The sequence below is a fragment of the Heloderma suspectum genome, chromosome 2 (genome assembly GCF_057233095.1).
Source record: "Heloderma suspectum isolate Gila_16-S chromosome 2, 16-S_ref, whole genome shotgun sequence".
Lineage (NCBI taxonomy): Eukaryota > Metazoa > Chordata > Lepidosauria > Squamata > Helodermatidae > Heloderma > Heloderma suspectum.
The window spans coordinates 204,672,900-204,695,482 of NC_139459.1; the positions used below are offsets into that span (position 1 = coordinate 204,672,900).

Sequence of the window (22,583 nt, forward strand, 5' to 3'; positions counted from 1 at the left end):
TTGTTTTGCTTTGTTTTAGCCAGTAGAAACTTACACATTTGAACATCGGGGGGTTTTCTACCTTTTTTTTTTTTCAACAGATGTATCAGAAAATACAGAGAGATTCATACAGTAAAGCTAAAGGAAAAGTATGGAGGGGAATCTGAATGGTATTACAGATTTGGGCACGATTCCTTTTTCAGCCCCCTTGAAGTCATTTGATAGTTATTTGATTAATTATTTATTAATAAATGTCACCAAGGTGGTGTACAACAATTGAAAAAACTATAATGCACAATAATACCATATTAATACATTAAAACATCATTAAAATAACATTAAAACCACTACTCACAATTTAAAAGGCCAAATTAAAGAATTAATAGTGCTAACAAAGTTGAGATAGTGAATAAGTTCCCCCCCCCAAAAAAATGGTAATTCAAATTACACATTTTAACTCATTCTGCTGTATTTTGCCTTAGACATGAGCAGTTAAATCCTATGCATGTCTAATTGGAAGGAACTCCCATTGAATTCAATAGAACTCACTTTGAGGATAAAGTCGCTCAGATTCGTCATGAATTGGACACCACCATTAATGCAGTTCCATTGGTAGAGGCGTTCAGAGCACCGTCTGGTCCAGTTTTATTGGATGAGTTTCAGTTACTGAGGCCTGAGGATGCGGACAAGGTGCTTGGCCAAGTCCGATCGACCACTTGCGTGCTTGACCCTTGCCCTTCATGGCTTATTAAATCAAACAAGGAGGGGTTGTCCGGCTGGGTCCAGGAGGTTGTAAATTCCTCCTTGAGAGAGGGAGTGGTGCCTGCTGCTTTAAAAGAGGCAGTAATTAGACCACTCCTGAAAAAGCCTAACCTGGACCCAGAGGATGTTAACAATTATAGGCCAGTGGCCAACATCCCCTTCCTGGGCAAGGTGCTTGAGCGGGTGGTTGTAGGACAGCTCCAGGCACTCTTGAATGAAATGGATTATCTAGATCCATTTCAATCGGGCTTCAGGCCTGGTTTTGGAACGGAAACTGCCTTGGTCGCCCTGTGGGATGACCTCTGCCGGGAGAGGGACAGGGGGAGTGCGACCCTGTTGATTCTCCTGGACCTCTCAGCGGCTTTCGATACCATCGACCATGGTATCCTTCTGGATAGGTTGTCTGGGTTGGGAGTTGGAGGCACTGCACTACAGTGGTTCCGCTCCTACTTGGATGGCCGATTCCAGAAGTGGTGCTGGGGGATTATTGCTCTGTGCCATGGCAATTGTGCCATGGGGTTCCACAGGGCTCTATTCTATCCCCCATGCTGTTTAACATCTACATGAAACCGCTGGGGGAGGTTATCCGGAGGTGTGGGCTGAGGTGCCATCAATATGCGGCTGACACCCAGCTCTACCTCTCTTTCTCATCAAAACCAGGTGAGGCAGTGGCTGTTCTGAACCAGTGCCTGGGCACGGTAATGGACTGGATGAGGGCTAATAAACTGAAACTCAATCCAGACAAGACGGAGGTACTGTTAGTGGGTGGTTCGTCTGCCCGGCTAGGTGATATTCAACCTGTTCTGGAGGGGGTTGCACTCCCCCTAAAGGATCAGGTTCGTAGTTTGGGGGTGCTCTTGGATCCAGAACTGTCACTTGAGGCACAGGTGAACTCAGTGGCACGGAGCACTTTTTATCAGCTTAGGCTGGTATACCAACTACGCCCTTATCTGGACAGAGATAGCCTAGCTACAGTTATCCATGCTCTGATAACTTCTCGTCTGGATTACTGCAATGCGTTATACGTGGGGCTGCCTTTGAAAACGGTCCGGAAACTTCAGCTGGTCCAAAATAGGGCAGCAAGATTGTTAACAGGGACTGGCCTGCGAGCTCATATTACGCCAGTACTTTTCCAGCTGCACTGGCTGCCAGTCCATTTCCGGGCCCGATTCAAAGTGCTGGTGTTAACATTCAAAGCCCTTAACGGCTTGGGGCCAGGTTACCTGAAGGATCGCCTCCTCCCATATGTGCCTGCCCGGACCTTAAGATCATCATCAGCGGCCCTTCTCCGTGAGCCCCTGCCAAAGGAAGTGAGGCGGGTGGCTACTAGGAGGAGGGCTTTTTCTGCTGTGGCACCCCGGCTCTGGAATGAGCTCCCTAGTGAGGTTCGCCTGGCGCCTACATTGTACTCCTGTCGGCGCCAGGTGAAGACCTTTTTATTTTCCCAGGCATTTTAGCTTTCTAAATTTTTATCTTTGCTGTTTTAAATCTGTATTTTAAACTCCTGTACTGCTGCTAGGTTTTATTGTGGTTGTATTGTTATATTGTGGTTTTAATGTTCTATATATTTTAAATTGTTTTATTGTGTGTTGTTTGGTTTTAGTTTTTGTGAACCGCCCAGAGAGCTTCGGCTATTGGGCGGTATAGAAATGAAATAAATAAATAAATAAATAAATAAAATAGAACTTACTGCCAGATAAGCACGTATAGAATTGCAACCTAATTTTGCTTTCCATACATTATCAGCAGAGAAGAAAAGGTAGTATATAATGATATAGGTCACTATATTAGCTACTGGTATATTGTCTAACTTATTCTAATTTCTCAAACTAGAAAAAAGTTCTGAGGTCATAATGCATTATTTCTGATCTACCAGAGGGTGCACAGACCTCTTTCCCTAAGACAATGTAGGAAATATGGGAGCTGTTCTTGGAGTCACTTTTCCTTGACATCAGTCAAATTATTCATTACTGATTTTTATATAAGAGACAGTGCTGTATGAAGGAGGGTTTTTAATTACTATTTTTAAAATATAGACCCATTTACATTAGCTCTTTGATGTGAAATTCTTTGCTATACATCAGAGAACTGTTGCTTCTTCCCTGAAGCAAGTCTTCTTTCTGTAGTTTCCTCCCTGTCTTTTTAAAGTTTGCTTATACTTTTACTCAGCTAATTAGGGAATATTAACTTGTAAGTGATTTTTGCCTTAAAAAACTGTGGTTTTTAAAACACAGATTTTATTTCTTTGCTTAACTAGCTGCAGTCTGTTTTTTGAAAAATGCACAGTAGAAAACATACTCCAAATATACCTACTGAAATTCATGACAGTTATTCACATATAACCCCCATATGGAGAGAGAGACACTAGAGGTATTCTTTAAACAAATCATTTAAATCATTTTTAGAAATGGGACTAAGTCCTTAATTTATTTTTATTTTGCTGGGTACTACATTTGCTTTTTTTTTAAATCAACCCATTTAGAATTTTGATAAACTTCTAAAAAGTCAAGGGTGAGCAACTAGCAGCCATCGTCTATTTCATCGTTTGCTTGCTTGCTTGCTTGTCTCTCCCTGGCTCTTTTGTCCTACGGAGGGAGCAATCCTATGGCCGCTAGACAGAGGCTAGATGGCCATAGGATATCTTGTATTCCCGGAACCAGCCTCAGAGCCCACACTCCGAGGTCAGTTCCTGGAATCATAGGATCATAGAATAGTAGGATTGGAAGGGGCCTACAAGGTCATCGAGTCCAACCCCCTGCATCCCTGCATTGTTTTCAAGGTGCTTCCAGATGGATTGCTTTATAATCTGCTCCAGAATTTTCCCAGGAATTGATGTCAGACTGACTGGTCTGTAGTTCCCAGGCTCCTCCTTTTTGCCGTTTTTGAAGATAGGGAGAACATTAGCTCTCCTCCAGTCATCTGGCACTTCCCCCGTCCTCCATGATTTCTCAAAGAGAATAGACAGCGGTTCTGAGAGTTCTTCTGCCATTTCCTTTATGACTCTAGGATGCAGTTCATCTGGCCCTGGAGATTTGAACTCATTCAAATCTATTAGGTGTTCCTTGACTGTATGCCTATAGATCTCAAGCTGCAATCCTGCCCCTTCAGCCTGTACTTCACCTTTGCCAGGGGGGTCATAGACCCTCTTTTGGGAGAAGACTGAGCCAAAGTAGGAATTGCGCACCCCTGCCTTCTCTTTGTCATTTGTTGTCATTTTGCCATCCTTATTTAATATCTGAACCACCATTTCTTTCCTACCTTTTACTATGCACGTAGCTGAAGAAAGCCGTTTTGTTGTTTTTAGCATCCTTTGCTAACCTCAGCTCGTTCTCAGCTTTAGCCTTCCTGACGCCATCCCAGCAATTCTGTGCTACCTGCCTGTACTCTTCCTTTGTTACTTGGCCTTCTTTCCACTTCTTATATGTGTCCTTTTTTTGTTTTCAGGTCATCTCTAAGCTTTTTGTAAAGCCACATTGGCTTCTTCTGTTGTCTTCCACCTTTTCTTCTTGTTGGAATTGTTTGTAATTGTGCCTTGAGAATTTCCTTTTTTAAAAGCTCCCACCCATCTTGGACTCCTTTTCTCGTTAGAGTCGCTTGCCATGGGACCTTACTGATCATTGTTCTGAGTTTATTGAAATCAGCTTTCCTAAAATCCAGGGTACGCGTTTGACTACACTCGGCTTTTGCTTCCCTTAGAACCAAGAACTGAAGTACAACATGGTCGCTTTCCCCCAGAGTTCCTGTAACTGCTACTTTATCCACTAAGTCATCTCTGCTGGAGAACTGACCTCTCCCCAATTCTGCACTGCCTCCAAGGCAGTGTGGAACAGTCCTGTCCTCCGCGCTCGCAAAAGGAGCATAGAGCGGCTGAAAAGGGGCATTCTGGGGCAGGGAGGGCGGAAACGCTGGTACGACACATCTAATGTGTCATACAGTAGCCTCCTCCTCCGCTCAGCCTTCCCGCAGCTAGACAGCCGAAATCAGCTGTCTAGCCGAAAATGCAGGGCAGGAGAAGCACAGAGGGAACGATCCCCTCTGTGCTTCTCCTGCCCTGCATTGGATAGGCGGTCGCCTCCAAGTTCGGAGGCGGCCGCCTATCTGGATAGGATTTCGCCCTTAGGGTCCTTTATTAGATGTTTAAGAATCCATATTTGTTTTTATATGAGTAAATTTATGCAACTTATTTTTGCAAAGATTAATCTTTCCATTGTGATTCTTGGTACCATCTCCTCGGACAAAGAGTTTTAACTTGAAACTCACTGCAAATTTGTATTACTAAAAACTCTGAAGAAATGGAAAATTACAATAAAAATAACATCGGATAACAAAATACCCCTTTTTGCATTCTCTGCTGTTTATCTGATCCAATAGAGTACTTGTCCCCTTTTTAAAAGTTTCATTTGGCTAAGTGAGCTGCAAGCCATGATTTTTGAATTAGTCTTCAGTCTATAACTTTTGGTAACCAGATCCTTCAACTTAATGGCCTCAGTAATTGGGAAGGTATGATTTAATATTTACTTACCCATAAAATAACTACAACTCAGAAAGTATGTTTTTGCAACCAACGAGCAGGTTTTTCCCCCTTTTATCTATTTCCATCAAAGTTCAGAGTACTCTGTACAATTTACAAGAGTAACATAAGCAAAATGAGAGCGATCTCTGCTACAAGGAGCTTACAGTCTAAATTTGAACAGTGGGGAAGACAACAAAGGGGGGAGGGGAGGGAAAATAGAAAGAAACGGGTTAAAAAAAAAAAGAATGGGAGCAGAACCAGTTATGCATGCACATCAGTTTCATCTCTGTTGGACATCGGGGCTAGAAAAGGGCGGGGCATTGAGGAGCAGTTTGATAGTAGAGAAAAGTGGAACTATGGAGGTGTTCTGTGACTACAAGTTATGCTTTTTATTTAGGTTTGGGAAATACCATCTTCTGTGTTCATATAAATTTGCATAAAGGACTTATAAAAAGCTTTTCTTCACCCTCAGTCCTTATTGCCAGGATTCCTGCCAGTCAGAGTAGGCAACAGAGAGCTAGATAGATCAGTGGTCTGCATAATCCAATTTCGTGTGTTCTGTGCATGTATGAGGCTCCAGGTTTAATCATGGGCTTCTCTAATTAAATTGAGATGCTTGTCTCTAATTGGGCAGCATGGCTGGGAGAGTCAAAGACCTTGGAGAACTGTATACTAGACAATTAGGTTTAAGTGTACAAATGGCTGGTGTAGTGTAGTGGCCAAAAAAACTGAGCAATCAGAGTGTCCCTGGTTCACATCTTGCCTCTGCCATGAACTCTCTAGATACTCTAGACAAAGCCACTCTTCTCTCAGCCTCCATCCTCCCTCATCTGCAGTATGGGTGATAATACTGACTTAATAGGTATTAAGTATGTGGTGGAAGCATTCGGTTTGGAGGGAAAATTTGAAGAAGAAAGGAAAGGAAAAACACTCTTGGTATGGGTCTGTAAGTATTGTGGTTGCTGACTCAAAATAAGTTCTAAAATAGAGCTGTAAGGATTACAACTAGATAACGGAACACTTGAATAGTGTGCTATACAAATAGTAGTAATAGTAGTATTCATTAAAACACAGCTTCATATTTTCTGTACAGCTTTCTGGATGCTCATTGCACATCTGTGTTGTTTCTAATAAACTACAGAGCATCTATGTAGCCTTCTCTTTTAATTTCACCCAGAAGTGTGTTTTGTGGCAGCCACTGAAGCACTATCTAAACCCTAAGCTAGGGATGGAGAACATGTGGCCCTCCAAATGATGGTGGACTTCAGCTCCCATCAGTCCCAGCAGCATAGCCAATAGTGAGGAATGAGTTGCATCCAGCAACATCTGGAGGGCCACATGTTCCCCATCCCTGCCCTAGGCACTGGGTTACTGTTTGTGGCAGCTTTCACAGTGAATATTGTGGTATTTGGTACTCTCTGGTGCAAATGGAATGGAGGATTGGGCTTCCTTATAGTATTTGTGTCTGGGAGAAGCTGTCAGCCTTTGTGAAAAGGACTGAAGGGAAGGAAGCAGTGTGAGGCTTGTTGGACCAGGTTCACATGATCGCCGCAACTCATGGTGGTTTAAGAGCTCCAGTGCCATGGGCACCATCCTGAATATTCAAGCTGCAGCTTGTCGTGTCATCTGAACGTGGCAACCCGTGGCCTGTTTTAAGGTCCCTGGGTTTGGAAGACACGACAAGCCATGGCCGCGGCTTGAATAATCAAAATAGCTGTCCACATGCACCACAGTGGGCTGTTTGATCGTGTGAACCAGCTCTTAATGTGGATTGGAAAAGTACTGGTCGTGGCAGGGAGGTAGAATGCTGGGTCTAAAAAAATTCTAGAAGAGAATGGTATCAAAGCACTGGGAAGGAATGGAAATAAATGCTGTGTTGGAGCAAAGTGATTAAATGCAAGGAGGGAAGATCAGAGAGATCAGTATGTGGTGGAAGCATTCAGTTTAGAGGGAATCTTTGGAGAGGAAAGGAAAGACGCTCTTGATATGGGTCTGTGAGTACTGTGGCTGCTGACTCAAAATAAACCCTAAGATCTGCTCAGCTATATTCAATTGATTAAATAAATAAAAAAAACAATGTAGGGCATCCTACTTATCACAGTCGTGGCCGAATTAGCAATCTTGCTAAAGAGAGCCAGTGTGGTGTAGTGGCAAGAGTGTTGGACTAGGAGCTGGGAGATCCGGGTTCTAGTCCCCACTTGGCCATGGAAGCTCACTGGGTGACTTTGGGCCAGTCACAGACTCTCAGCCCAACCCACCTCACAGGGTTGTTGTTGTGAGGATGAAATGGAGAGGAGGAGGATAATGTAAGCCGCCTTGGGTTACTTGCAAGAGGAAAAAAGGCGGGGTATAAATGCAATAAATAAATAAATAAATAATTGCTCCATTAACACACTTTGACAATACTCTTTCCTGAGCCTACTTCTATGCACAAATTCCTTGAGTATGCAAATCCTCATGAGCTACGCTTGAGCTCACATGAGGTAGCTCACGACTTTAGAGTTCTCCTCCTCTACTTCCTTAAACAGGTGGGAGTCAGGCAAAAGTTTTTAAAGAGAGTTAAAGGTGGCTTGATAAGAGCCATTACTGCCCATGGGTAGTTGCCCACTCATTTCTTTTGATCCATTGTTGTTTCAGATCAAACAAATTTTGCAGGGTTTTGAACGCTGCAAAACTTTTTTGACTTCAGTATAAACATCTTGAGCAGCAATGACTGTGTCATAACACTTTCAGGTTCCTGAATGAAGTATTGTTAATCTCCAACCTTAAGCATGCTCAGTCACAACCCAGCTCAGCATTGTACTGCTCATGTCCATGCAATTCGACTTGTCAGTGCTTAATTTTTTTATTATTACTATTTTGGAAAAGTAGCGAGGCAGAAGAGAGCTGTCTATCTGTATTCTGATTACAGGATTTTAAAGAAATGATCGTACTAATCAAGTAATTTTACTCGTGAGCAAAATAATATTTCCCTTCTCTCATTTTCTCTGCCTGTGAACTGGGCAAGTAGCACAGAAGAAGAAAATAATGCATGCTATCTTTTGACTACTGTATTTGATTCCCACTGATATTCATGTGAAGTTTATGGATTGATGTCAGTACATCATCTCCAGTTATACCCGAGTCTATCTTACGAAAATTGTTGTCACTTAATTGCTTGGTAATGCTCAGGGAATGGTTTTAGGTCTTCCTCAAACTGTACGTGAGAGATCTTTTGTGCCATATGTTCTGCAATAGATGGGCAATGCAGGGTGAGTTAAGGACAGAATCATAAACACTGAGTTTTGATGCCTGTGTGGACCTCAGAGCTATAATACTTTAGCGAGACAGCTGCTGTTTCAAACTATGAGCCATTATGTTTTTGCCAAAACCAAGCCCACTTGTCATTTCCGCTCTCCTCATGGCTGCTCATCAAGGTATTTAGGAATGAAAACTTTCACTTAGGCAGCAGCCAGCTGCAGAGCTCATTCATTCAGAGAAACCACAACCCAGTGTTTATGATGTCAGAACGGATCACTGTACAAGCAATTGTTTGTAGTGTCACAAACACTGGCCTACAGCTTAGCTGAGTGAGTCAGACAAGAGGAAAGGAATGCTTCAAAAGTTCTCTTTACAAGACAAATATCTTGTTAATCATCACTTCTGATCTGACTGGAACTGTTTAAAGAAGTTTAACAAGGTTTTATCAGCACATAGTGTGTGAATTTTCTGAAGAACACTGCCATAGAGCTAGAGTTAAACTGTATCTGTTAAAATATTACTGAAAAGAAAGCAGACAGTACAGCCTTCATTAGCACAGTTTCAAGACCTTATAAGATAGCACAATACAGCCTTTTGATCTAATTCCAGCCAACTGTTAGCATTCAAGCTTTGGCTGAACGTAGTGCAGGCTACAATATAGATATAATTAGTACAGAATGCTGGTATATAAACATGCTACGTACCTGTAGCAGCTTTTCATCACTGATAGAATGATACGTACTTCAATGACAAATCTCCCCACAACATTGGCACCCCTGCTTAAAGACTTGCCCCTGTATTTAAGTTTGGGGTGGGATCTTGTTTTGATGTTAGTGGAATTTCCTTTCAAAGAAGCATGGTTAGAATCACAGCCTAACTGGATAAAAGGGGAATCTTTCAAAATCAAGGTTTTAAAACATCAAGGGAACGGGACTGTCTGTTTAAAAACAAGATGTAGAGTTGGATAAGATTCAGTTCCACCATGGTTTATTCAGTTTAAAGCAGTTTTCTCAATTAAAAAGTTTCAGCCACATGTGCAATAACAATTTCATAAAGCACCTGAAACTGGCAGTAAGATCATTAGGCACTGTGTCCCCCCTCAATAAGGAATGTGTTTGACCATAATGAATAGTGCCTGACTTTCCAATAGACTATTCCAGCTTGTTCCCTTCTTATTTTTGGTTCTGAAGTAGCATGCAAACCAAAATTGTGCCCTTTCCACCCCAAGCCCCTGCACCTGAAATTCAGTTTTAAAAAGCCATTCTCACAATTGCTAATTGTATAAATAGTGTCTAGTTTGGCTCTTAGTCTGAACTGAGTTAGGTAAGAAGCATAATTATTATAAACTCTTCATTATCTAGCTAAATTATGAGTTTATACTTTTCTGTGTGAATTAAGAGAGCGCTATTTTTATAAGTACTGGACTGGTAACTTGTTGAGGCTGTTTTTTTATAGCTGATATATTTACCAGTTTGCATACCCCATTATATTAATAATGTACTTAGGTATTTGCTCTTCTGATATTTGCTAAACTGAGCACAGAAATTAGAGGTGCTCTGCCTTTCCTGTATTTATCTGGGTGATATAGAAATTAAATATAATATTTTAAAACTGTGGGAAAGGTATTAACAAGCTTAAAATGATGTAATTTAGGCTATACCACAGGGTCATACATTATCCAGTTTTGCTTTTATGGAAATGTCATGGTTGCATTGCTAAGTGGATGTTGACCTGATCAGTAATCTGAATTGGATACTGTTGTGAGCTCTATGCAAGAGTACAATATAAGAATAATAAATACCTTAAAAAAAAAAGTTCCAATTGAGGTGTACATCAGTTTCATCCCCAAGCTGCTTGCAATCTAATCTAGTCAATTTTGCATTAAAAAATATTCTAGGAGGAGAGACAGCTGTATTTAGGAAAACACAAGCAATAGGCTTCATTCCTAACAGTGGGTGTTTCTACTGTTGCTAGATGAAAGCTAGCCCCATAGCAGTGGTAAGGGGCACATTGTTTCCATTGTTCTACAGAAAATAATCAGTTTAGGTTATGTGCTCAGGCAGCACTAATAATGTCAGCCACAACATCAAGAGTTTGTTCTTCTGCTCATCTTCCAGTGTGATATATGCTGTCTTCTGCCAGCAACGCCCTTCTGCAGTCTTCATAGGGCAAACGTCAGTCTCTGTGTAAAAGAGTAAATGGACACAAATCTAACATCGGAAAGGGCAATGTTCAGAAACCAGTAGGATACCATTTCAGTCTCCCAGGACACTTTGTACTGATCTTAAGGTGGCTATTCTTGAACAAAGGAAATCTAAAGGGAAATTCTATTGTGAAACTGCTGAATTAACACACGAAGTTCAATTCCATCTCATGAGGGCTGAACTGAGATAGGAGACTTTTATTCCACTAGAGATGTTAATTAGCTTACCAATGTCAGGATGTTTGTCTTATCATCAGCACTACTTTGTGTGGTCACTGAAATTGTTTTATTTACATCTACGTATTTACGTAATTATCAGTCTGTATTTCTTATATTTCATGTACCTCTGACCTTACTGCCAACAATTTTCTCTCTCTCTACGCATGTGTATATACAGTATGCCTGCCAACTGCGGATAACATTCTATGCATCTGATGAAGTGGACTGTAGTCCACAAAAGTTTATCCCATAATAAATGTGCTAGTCTCTAAGGTGCCCCAAGACTCTGTTGGTTTTGCTGCAACAGACTAACACGGCTGCCCCTCTGGAGAAAATAATCTGTTTGATTGTATACAGTCTTAGTGTATATGTGCCCTTATTTTCCTCTGTCAAATGTTGAATGGGCTGTATAGGCCCTAACTCTGTCTTGCTCACCTGTGTGTGGTCTGCTGTACCTGCAGTGTTCTTTTGGCCACAGTGTAGTTCCTTGCTGGCACAGGCTAAGTTTCTTTCTCCTTTATATTTAGTTCAGAGAAGTTAATTCTTACCTCCAACTGCAGAATTAAAAACTAAGCTGAGGTCATAGCTTTAGCCACAGAACCAGTGGCTTTGACTTACTACTTTTTCTTATAGGTTTCTCAGCAAGTGAGCGTTGTTCAAAGCTGCTTGTTCCCTTTCATTAAAAAAAAACACTCCATGTCACCACAGTGATTGTCAATGGGATAATTTCCTAACTGCTCCCCTGTTCTGTAAGAGAACAGGGAAGCCCATGTGTCAGAGTTGTTGGATCATAGCCAGTGTGCCATGTAACCCACAAATGTTTTCTTAGAATATATGGTTTTGTATTTCACAACCAGATACACAAGAACAGAGAGCAATTATTTGTATGTAAATAATTATGAGAGATGTCTGTTGGAACTGGTTATTAAAATAATTTTTTATTTCAAAATTGTGGCCCACATTAGCTTGAAAAATAGTAGAGAATTTTAGTGCTCTCTGTGTGTGAGTGTGTGTGTGTGTGTGTGTGAGAGAGAGAGAGAGAGAGAGATGAATTTCAGGAACACTACCCTCTCAATTGCATGTGATATCAAAACAACAAAGAACCCCTATTTCCAGCTTGCTTTATACTTTATCTTTGAGATATAAAAGATACGCTGGAAAGAGAGAGAGCATGAGTGTGAGAGGGTGAGTAGTGCAGGTCAAAGGAAGCCCAAATGGTTCCATAGCATATTGGATTTTTACTTTAATGACAGCCAGCTTTTAGTAAAAAGAGTGTAAGAATGTGACAAAGGGAACTTGAAGGTATCAGCTGGCGCACAAAACCATAGAGTATGTGTCACATTGTACCCTCACAGCCTCCAGTGGAGCTTGTGGAGCGGGGGTTCTTTCCCTTTTTTCTTCTCACTGAGATGAAGTCATCCTGATAAACTCTGTCTCTCTATCCCCACTACCACCACCTCTTTTTTTCTAAATCCACAGAGACCTTTATGTTTTTCTAATAATTGGCAGCAGAGGTACTATTCTCCTCCCTCACCCCCCTCTGCTCTTTCAAGTGATGAATAGTTGGCCCTAGATCAAAGACAAGCCCCAGCGTTTTTTTGGCTGCCACAAAAGGGCGTTGGAATTGGCAGAGCTCCCAGCTGCTTAGTGATAGGCATGTAGACGAGGTGCCAGGCAATAGGGGTCAGTGGCAAAGTGTCTGTACACGTTCTTCATCTGAGATAATCTGGTTTCCTTTTTGTGTGTGTATTTCAGGCCAACAGCAGGTTGAAGCAGATTGAAAAGGAATACAATCAGAAGTCTGTCAAATCTTCACAGGTAGGAAACATTGGTGGTGGGCAGGGGGGAATAAAATGAAACAGAAATACTGGTGTGTGTGTTTTTTGTCTTTCAGTTAAAAATAAAAATAGAAATAAACAATACTTGCCTCTGTTCTTATAATGTTAGTGTTTAATTCAAACTCCACTCATTCTCTTTTCCTCTCCAAACAATTATACCCTACTGCTGACAAATCAAACTGCCGTTCCCCCTCCCCCGCACATTAAATGAATCAACTTACCAACCTCAGAAGATGGCAGTCTTTTTAAAACTATAGTAGAGACATTGTTCATTTAAGACCAAAGATGACAACTTGCAATATAGATATGCAAGCACTTTGAGGCACTCAGATTTAGGATCACATCATATTTTACTTTCTCTTCCTGTGCTAATTGGGAAGTCTTTAGTGTGCAGGATAGCACCTTCCTTTAGTTCAGAGGCAGAATTTTCCAGATCCTATCAAGCACACTAGCCCAACCTAGTCAGCCTAGGTCCTTTCAAGCAGACGAGCTGTATTCAGACTAAGAGAAGATCTTCTCTTGTTTCCTCTGTTCACTGAGTCAGGTATGGCCTGTTGCCTGAATTGGGAGGGGACTTCAGAGGATTCTAATTGCCCCAATGTTTGCATTCTTCCTGGCTTGGAGAGCAAGGGACAGATCCCTGCAAATAGCTCAGTAGGTGCTTGTGCTGCCCCATGGGCAGGAAGCTGAGCAAGAACAAGCAATGCATGCTTCATCCTCATCTCCCATGTGCTAACTGTGGGCAAGAAAGCATCAATACCTCTTAATATATTACAGCCCCTAAGATCAGGCCCCTTTAGCTTGAATAAGCCTTGTAATTAACTAACTATTGTGCCAGCATGGTATATGGGGAACTAAATGAATCAATCATGTGCGCTACACCACGCTAGGAAGACATACCACCTCCTCCCTAACCATGGGAACTTTTGGGGCCTTGTTTGTTTTACAGATGAGCTGAATGGAAACTTAAAGGTGGTTCCTAGAAACATCATCTTGTGTATGATGCAATGTGGCCTAGATACTATTACACTGAATTTTTTTTAATCTTACCTACCCTTCTCTCCAGTCACAGCTGTGAAGGAAAAAGACGCTTGGGAGGAATTCTGCCCAATACTCCCAACTCCAAAACTTGGCATAAAAATGGTGGAGCAATAAGAAACTGAATCAGGCTAAACTGATCACTTATGAATAAATCCACTAATAGGAAGTTCTCTAGCCTTCAGCTTGAAGAAACAGCAGGATACAGTCCTTTTCAAGCAGGCAATTTGCAATTGCAACAGCCATTCTACTGGAGTGTATTCACTGTCTCCAGGTTGCCATTTTAAGCAGTTGGTCTACTTTGGAGGAAGTGGGCAGTGTTCACATTATCTGTTCAGGAATATTTCAGCGTCGTGAGTTCCTCTTTAATGACATGGAAATGGAATACCTCTTAAAGGCCAAAAGACAGAATACAAATAATTTTATAAATACATTGATAAATGACTGCATCCAGGATGTGGTAAAAGTTGCATGAGCAGTTATTTGGACATATCCTAGGATAATTGAACATGCTCCTTGTCAGTGTGTGTGTGTCTATTTTCTGATAATTTGTGGAGGCTAATGTAGGTACTTCTACATGTATCATAGACTTATACGTCACATTTTTGGCACAGAGAATGAATTAAAAGATTGAACTTCTGAATGTCTTCACTTCTTTGGGGTTTTGCATCAGCCTCACAGTGTCATATGAATATAGTTTTGGTAATGTAATGTTAATAATACGTCACTTGTAACTTTCATGTGGTTGTGTTGCTGACAACATCAGCCTAATCTAACTCTTTCTGTGGCCTCTTGGAACATTCACTTTTAAACACCCACACAAAAAAATAGATTCCAAGAAATTCTCTCTGAAGTTTGAGCAAAATAAACAATTACATCCCCCCTGCTTCACGAGAATTATTGCGCAAAGCATTTCCTTGTCTGTCTGCTGCTTTTCATAGTTTATTAATACATTATTAAAACATCTCAGTTTCTTAACCCAAAAGAACTTCAGTTGTGAGTCTCTTCAAGGTATCTTTCCCACTTCTACATAATCCTATGAATTAAGAACATAAAAACAGCTATGCTGGAACACACGAAAAGGTCCATCTAGTGCAGCATTCGGTTCAGACAGTGGCCAGCGAACTGTGGGAGACCCATAAGTAGGACATGAGTGCAGTAGTACCCTCTCATTCATGTTCCCCAGCAACTGGTGTAGATAGGCATACTGCCTCTGATACTGGAGGTAACGTATAGCCATTCGGACAAGTAGCCATTGATAGCTGTCCTCCATGGATTGATCTAATCCCCTTTTAAAGCCATCCAAATTAGTGGTCATCACTACATCTTTGGGTAGTGAATTTCATAGTTTATGTACTTTGTGAAGAAGCACTTTCTTTTATCTGTCCTGAATCTCCCACCAATCAGCTTCAGGGGATAACCTCAGGTTCTAGTATTATGAGAGTGGGAGAAAAATGGCTCCCTATCCACTTTCTCCACACCATGCATAATTGTGTACACCGCTGCCATGTCTCCCCTCACTCGCCTTTTCTCTAAGCTAAATAGTCTCAGATGTTGTAAGCTTTCCTCATAGCAGAGTTGCTTTAGCCCCTTGATCATTTTGGTTGCTCTTTTCTGTACTTTTTCCAGTGCTACAATATCCTTTTTTAGGTGCAATGATCAGATAAGTTTGGTCGCACCATAGATTTGTATAAGGACAGTATGATATTGGCGGTTTTATTTTCAGTTCCTTTCCTAATTACGCCTAACATAGAATTTGCCGTTTTTCACAGCAGCCTCAGCTGTCCATCACAACCCCAAGATCTTTTTCTTGAGCTGTCACAGCTAACTCAAATCCCATCCACTTATATGTAAAATTGGGATTTTTTGCCCCAACGTGCATCACTTTACACTTGCTTACATTGAATCGCATTTGCCATTTTGATGCCCGTTCTCCCAGTTTGGAGAAATCCTTTGGGATCTCTTTACAATCCCTTTTTGTTTTAACCACTCTAAGTAATTTGGTGTCATCAGCAAACTTGGCCATCTCACTGCTCACTCCTAAATCCAGATAATTTATGAACAAGTTGAAAAGCAGTAGACCCGATACAGATCCCTGTGGGACCCCACTGTTTAGATCCATCCATTGAGAGAATTGACCATTTATTCCTACTCTCTGCTTTCTGTTCTTTAACCAGTTACTGATCCATAAGAGGACCTGTCCTCTGATTCCATGGCTGCTAATTTGCTCAGGAGTCTTTGGTGAGGGACTTTGTCAAAAACCTTTTGGAAGTCCAAGTAAACAAGGTCTACCAGATCACCCCTGCCCACATTTTTATTGACACTCTCAAAGCACTCCAAAGGTTAGACAGGATTTACCTATGCAGAAGCTGTGTTGATTTTTTTCAGCGGGGCTTGTCCTTTTATATGCTTACTAATTTTATCTTTAATAATGCTTCCAACCATATTACCCAGAACAGATGTTAAACTAAGTAGCCTGTAATTTCCCAGATCCCCCCTGGATCCCTTTGAAAAAATTGGGATTACATTGGCCATTCTCAGTCCTCTGGTACAGAGGCTGATCTTATGGACATGTTACATATCAGTAATTTCACTTCTGAATTCTTAAAGAACTGTAGGATAGATACCATCTGGGCCCAGTGATTTATTAGCTTTCAGTTTGTTAGTAAGGTTGAGAACTTCATCTTTTGTCACTGCTGTTTGCCTCAGTTCATCAGACTCCATTCCTGAAAACATCAGTTCAGGCACAGATATCTGTCCTACATCTTCTGCAATGAAGCCAGATGAAAATAATTGATTCAGCTTATCTGCAATCTCCTTATCATCCTTTCATACTACATTAAGTCCATTATTATCCAATGGTCCAACTGCCTCCCCAGCTGGTTTCCTCCTCCTGATATATTTAAATAATTATTTGTTGTTGGCCTTTATGTTGTTAGAGATATGCTCCACAAAATGCTTTTTTGCATTTCTTATTGCCTGACTCCATTTCCTTTTTTCAAGTTTGTGTTCCTTTTTGTTCTCATTTGGGCAAGACTTCCATGTTCTGAAACAAGCCTTCTTTTTGCTAATAGCTTTCTTGACACTGCTTGTTAACCATGCTGGTTACCTCTTGGACTTAGTGCTACCTTTCCTAACCTGCAATCTGCATTCTAGCTGAGCTTCTATTACTCTGGTTTTGAATAACCTCCAAGCATTTTGAAGGGATTTACCCCTCTTTACTCCCCCTTTCAACTTCCTTTTTACCAGCTCCTTCGTTTAGAGAAGTTTCCTGTTCTGAAGTCAAATGTGACTGTGTTGGACTTCTTTGGCAACTTTCCACTTAAATATATATTAACTTTGATGGCACTGTGGTCACTCTTTCTAATTGGTTTGAGAACACTCATACCTTACGCTAGGTCCTGGGCAGCACCACTTAAGATTAAATCCAGGATCACCTCCTCTCTGGTGGGTTACATGACCAATTGTTCTAGGGCACAGTCGTTTAGGGCATTGAGGAATTTGGCTCTTTGTTGTTACTAGAACATGCATTTATCCAATCAGTTATCCATTATTACAGCACTTCCTCATTTGGATGCCTCCCTGATTTCATTTTCCATCTCCAGGTCACCCTGAGCCTTTGGGGACAATAGCATGTGTTGTTGTTCAGTTGTTAAGTCGTGTCTGACTCTTCGTGACCCCATGGACCATAGCACGCCAGGCCTTCCTGTCCTCCGCTCTCTCCCGGAGTGTGCTCAAGTTCATCTTCATTGCATCGGTGATGCTATCTAGCCATCTCATCCTCTGCCGTCCCCTTCTCCTTTTGCCTTCAATCTTTCCCAGCATCAGGGTCTTTTCCAGTGAGTTTTCTCTTCACATTAGGTGGCCAACATATTTGAGCTTCAGCTTCAGCATCTGTCCTTCCAATGAGCAGTCAGGGTTGATTTCCTTTAGGATGGACTGATTGGATCTCCTTGCATTCCAGGGGACTCGTAAGAGTCTTCTCCAGCACCACAGTTCAAAAGCATCCATTCTTCGGTGCTCAGCCTTCCTTATAGTCCAGCTCTCACAGCCGTACATTACTACTGGGAAAGCCATAGCTTTGATTAGACGGACCTTTATCGGCAAGGTGATGTCTCTGCTTCCTACTATGCTGTCTAGGTTTGCCATAGCTTTCCTCCCAAGGAGCAACCGTCCTTTAATTTCATGGCTACAGTCACCGTCTGCGGTGATCTTGGAGCCCAAGAAAATAAAATCTGTCACTGCTTCCATTTGTTCCCCTTCCCTTGCCAGGAAGTGATGGGGCCAGATGCCATGATCTTAGTTTTTTTAATGTTGAGTTTCAAACCAGCTTTTGCACTCTCCACTTTCACCCTCAACAAGAGGCTCTTTAGATCCTCTCCGCTTTCTGCCATTAGGGTGGTATCGTCTGCGTATCTGAGGTTGTTGATAATTCTCCCGGCAATCTTAATTCCGACCTGTGATTCATCCAACCCGGTGTTTCTCATGATGTACTCTGCATATAAGTTAATAAGCAGGGCGACAATATGCAGCCTTGTTGTACTCCTTTTCCAATTTTGAACTAGTCGGTTGTTCCATGTCCGGTTCTTGCTGTTGCTTCTTGACCCTCGTACAGGTTTCTCAGGAGACAGGTAAGGCGATCTGGTACTCCCATCTCTTTCAGAATTTGCCAGGGTTTGTTGTGATCCACACAATCAAAGGCTTTAGCGTAGTCAATGAAGCAGAAATAGACTTTTCTGGTTTTTCTGGAATTCTCTTGCTTTCTCTATGATCCAGCGAATGTTGGCAATTTGATCTCTAGTTCCTCTGCCTCTTCCTAACCCAGCTTGTATTTCCGGTAGTTCTCAGTTCACATACTGCTGAAGCCTAGCTTGTAGGATTTTGAGCATAACCTTGCTGGCATGTGAAATGAGCGCAACTGTATGGTAGTTTGAATCACTGCCTTGTTGTGGCGAAGGGGCTCGCATAACTCAGTGAAGCCATAAGCTATACCATGCAGGGCCACCCAAGACGGACAGGTCATGGCGGAGAGTTCTGACAAAAGTTCTGACAAAAGGCAAAAGGAGAAGGGGACGGCAGAGGATGAGATGGCTAGATAGCATCACCGATGCAATGAATATGGACTTGAACACACTCCGGGAGAGAGCGGAGGACAGGAAGGCCTGGCGTGCTATGGTCCATGGGGTCACGAAGAGTCGGACACAACTGAACAACAACAAAAGTCTTCTTGAAACTATGCCCTCTTTGACATACAGAGCAACACCTCCTCCAGTACACCCTTCCCTGGCCTTTCTATAGTGTTTCTATCCAGAGATTACCGTATCCCACTGATTCTGTCTATTCTACCAGGTTTTGGTTATGCCCACTATATCTAAGTTCTCCTTCATAACCAGGCCCTCCAACTCTCCCATCTTGGCTCAGAGGCTTCTAGCATCAGCATAGAAACACCTATACACAGTGTACCTCCCCAGATGTCTCTGATGTTTGCATGTTTTGCTATGGCCTTAGTCTTCTTTGACTGGCTATCGTGTTCTATTCCCTCCCCGTCTCCATTTGTGCAATCAGAAATACTTTCACCCTCATTCCTTAGGGATGATTCAACCTGAACTGGATGCCTTCCAGCTCCTTTTAACCTTCCCCCAGGGTTCAGTTTAAAAGCTGATCTGCCACCTTTTTTATGTTAAGCACCAGCGGTCTGGTTCCATTCTGAATCAAGTGAAGCCCGCCCCTCTTATACAGGCCTGGCTAGTTCCACAATGTTCCCCAGTGCCTAACAAATCTGAACTCCTCCTCCCTGCACCACTGTCTCATCCACACATTGAGACTCCTCAGCTTTGCCTGTCTACTTGGCCCTACGTATAGAACAGGTAGCACTTCAGAGAAAGTCACCTTGGTGGATCTGGCCTCCTACCTTTCAACCTAAATTTGGCTTCCAGGACCTCCTCACAACTACATTTCCCCACATCGTTGGTACCAACATGAACCATGACCACTGACTCCACCCCAGCACTATCTACACAACTATCTAGACAGCACATGATATCTCCAGCCTTCACACCAGGCAAGCAGTTTAACATGCAATCTACATTCCTATCACAAACCCAGCTGTCACTGGGGCTCCTCACACTTGGTGAGCTGAACTGGATAATCTAAAGTTATTTGGGCTCGTTCCTCAACATGTGTCTCCATGGACTGTTTTGGAAGGAGTGGATGTGATTTTTCAATGCATCCAGCCTCCACAAGCTGCATGGCATCGGTCCTAGCTGTTCTAGTCCTGCATTTGTATACGCTGCTGATTTAATGAATTCCAGAATGTTGGGTGGGCGAGTAGGTGCGTGTGCACATGTGCATGCGCAAAGTCTTTGTACCCAGCATGAGTGATGTCAGCTATTTAGGGCAAAATGCAGCTGTATGATGACCTACCTTGGTGTATTCAGCTACATACAGGCTCTTTTCAAGAAAACATTTTCCAGATGTGTTCCCTTATTAAATAGGTTTTCATAGCAAATGCTTTATAAGGGACAACTGTTTCCTCTGAATTATACTTCTTGCTGCAAAACTGGCTGAAATATGTATGCTAAACAGCCTGAACATAGCTGATACGTTTTGAACCCGACTGGGTCTCCAAAGCTTTATATTGCAAACAAGGAGTTATCTGCAAGAGTGACTTCACATCATTACTTGCCTGATCATCTGCATGTTTATTCAGAACTCAGTTCCATTTAGTTCAGTGGAGCTTACTCCTAAGTAAATGTGCTAATGATTGTGGCCCTAGCTAACAGACATAGACACACACACACAACTTTTGTAAGAATCACACTCAAAGCTTGACAAATTCAAGTACCACCCATCTCATTCATAAGGCACTGACATTTATGCTAGATGATCATATACTAAATGTCATATATGATATGTACTAGGATCTAAAGCCCCCCCCCACACACACACACACATATACACACAATTCTTTGCACACGTTCAGTGGGTTTCCAGGGTCTGTCCTGAGAAGCATGCAATGCAGTGTAGTGGGCTGCAGTTAGAAGTGAAAGTTGGCACAAACTCCCTTGCAAATACAAAAGCATTTTAGTGATTCTCAGCCATGATATAATGTCTAAGCCAAAACATCAATCCTTTATCAACGGTGAGAACATTTTTTAATGTTTATATTCCAAATGACATTCTTTGGTTAGGTCAGAATGTTCTGAGGCTTTGCTATATATCCCAATAAGTGTGCAAAATGTTTCAAAAGATTGATTTTAAAAATCATTTAATTGAAGTGGAAAAATTGTAATCCCACATTTCTCATGTTTTCACATAACAAATGTGCTTTGTTCTGGTGAGTAAATTATTGCAGAATTTTATAGTGGAAAATTCTCCCATAAATGTGTTCAGCAGTTTTATGCTATTCCAGTCTTACTATATTTCTTTTCTCTGTGTAGAATTTTCTGCTTGCTAGTGTGTAATATGTTAATCTTTTCACAGTTGAGTTTGCCAACTCAAATTCTCATATCAAGCATAAATACATGCAAAATATATACTTCTTACTGTAGTAGGAGTTTTAGCATGCTGTTTTCTTTTTAGATCATAGCTGAACTTAAGACAACCATTTCCTCTCTGACAGAGGAAAGCAACCAGCAGCAGCTTGCTACAGAAAGGCGTCTGCAGGATGTTTTACAAAAGTTTGAAGATGAGAAGGAGCAGCTGATTAGAGATAATGACAGAGCAATCAAGGTAATCTGGGGCTTTGAGTCAATGATGCTACCAGCTGTTTGAGTGTAATTAAAAGTTTTGAAAGTATTGGCTGTGGCCATATGAATGCATGTAGCATTCTTGTTCATATAGCACTCAGCAGTTCTCTTTCCCTAGAAATTTAGCGTAAAATATGTTCATATTGCTAGCATATTTTTAGCCCCATTCTCTATGCTGAAAAGCACTCAGCCTGATTCTGACTTGGTAAACTAACGCTTCTGATAACATTAGTAGAACTGAAAAACCATCTTCAGCATAGTTCATGCACATCTGTCTTAAACACATGTCTGAACTTGTGGTTTATTTCCAAGTTGACACATTCAGAACATATAAAAGTGAGAGCTCTGGAAACCATTGTCCACCCAGTTGCAGTCTCTTACGACTGATAGAGAAGTGTGTCTTCCCAGACATCACAAATAGCGTCCTTCTCAATCATTGCCCCATAACTGCAACGTTCTTTCTCTAGAGCCTCACCTTTCTTAGTTACATATTTTGGAAGCATTATAAAGCCATTTATTTGTCCTTGTTTTTATTGGCACTGTTCGTGCCGGCATGGGATTTTGCTTTTAGCTTTAGAAATATTTACCTGTTCAGCTGATTTTATTTCACAATGTTATATGTTACATGTTTGTTTTTAACTTACTGACACATGTCTAGAAACTCTGGAATTGATTGGACTACACATTTGAATAAATGTCAAAATTGTTTTAATTCTACCTCTTTTAAAGAGCAGTCACATTCATCCTATAATAATATGTAATATTGCTTATGGGCTTGGGCAATTGGTCCTTGTGTTTACCATTGACTGACTCCATGCCATTTCTTTCCATTCAGTGTGGTTTCAAATGTGTTTGAAACCCAGGATACCCAGGTTGGTTTATTTTCCGATACCTTGAATTATTCGTTGTTGTACAGTAAACTATTTCAGTTTGGTAGCTTCATCAGGTATTTCTCCTAACTGGTACATGTCATAGATTCAGTCCCAACCCCCAATATAACTCAATATATGAGTCAAAGGTGTATAACTCAAGATAGGAGTCAA

At 41.5% G+C, this 22,583-nt stretch overlaps 1 protein-coding gene across 9 annotated transcripts in view; it reads left to right on the forward strand.

Moving 5' to 3' along the window:
• The window catches only part of CEP112 (centrosomal protein 112), a 411,978-nt gene that overhangs the window by 291,525 nt on the left and 97,870 nt on the right, over positions 1-22,583 (forward strand). For all 9 annotated transcript variants that reach the window (XM_084837487.1, XM_084837488.1, XM_084837483.1 and 6 more), the window contains 2 exons: positions 12,672-12,734; positions 21,374-21,523. In XM_084837487.1, coding sequence (XP_084693613.1) covers positions 12,672-12,734; positions 21,374-21,523 — 213 coding nt within the window. The remainder of the gene's footprint in view (positions 1-12,671; positions 12,735-21,373; positions 21,524-22,583) is intronic.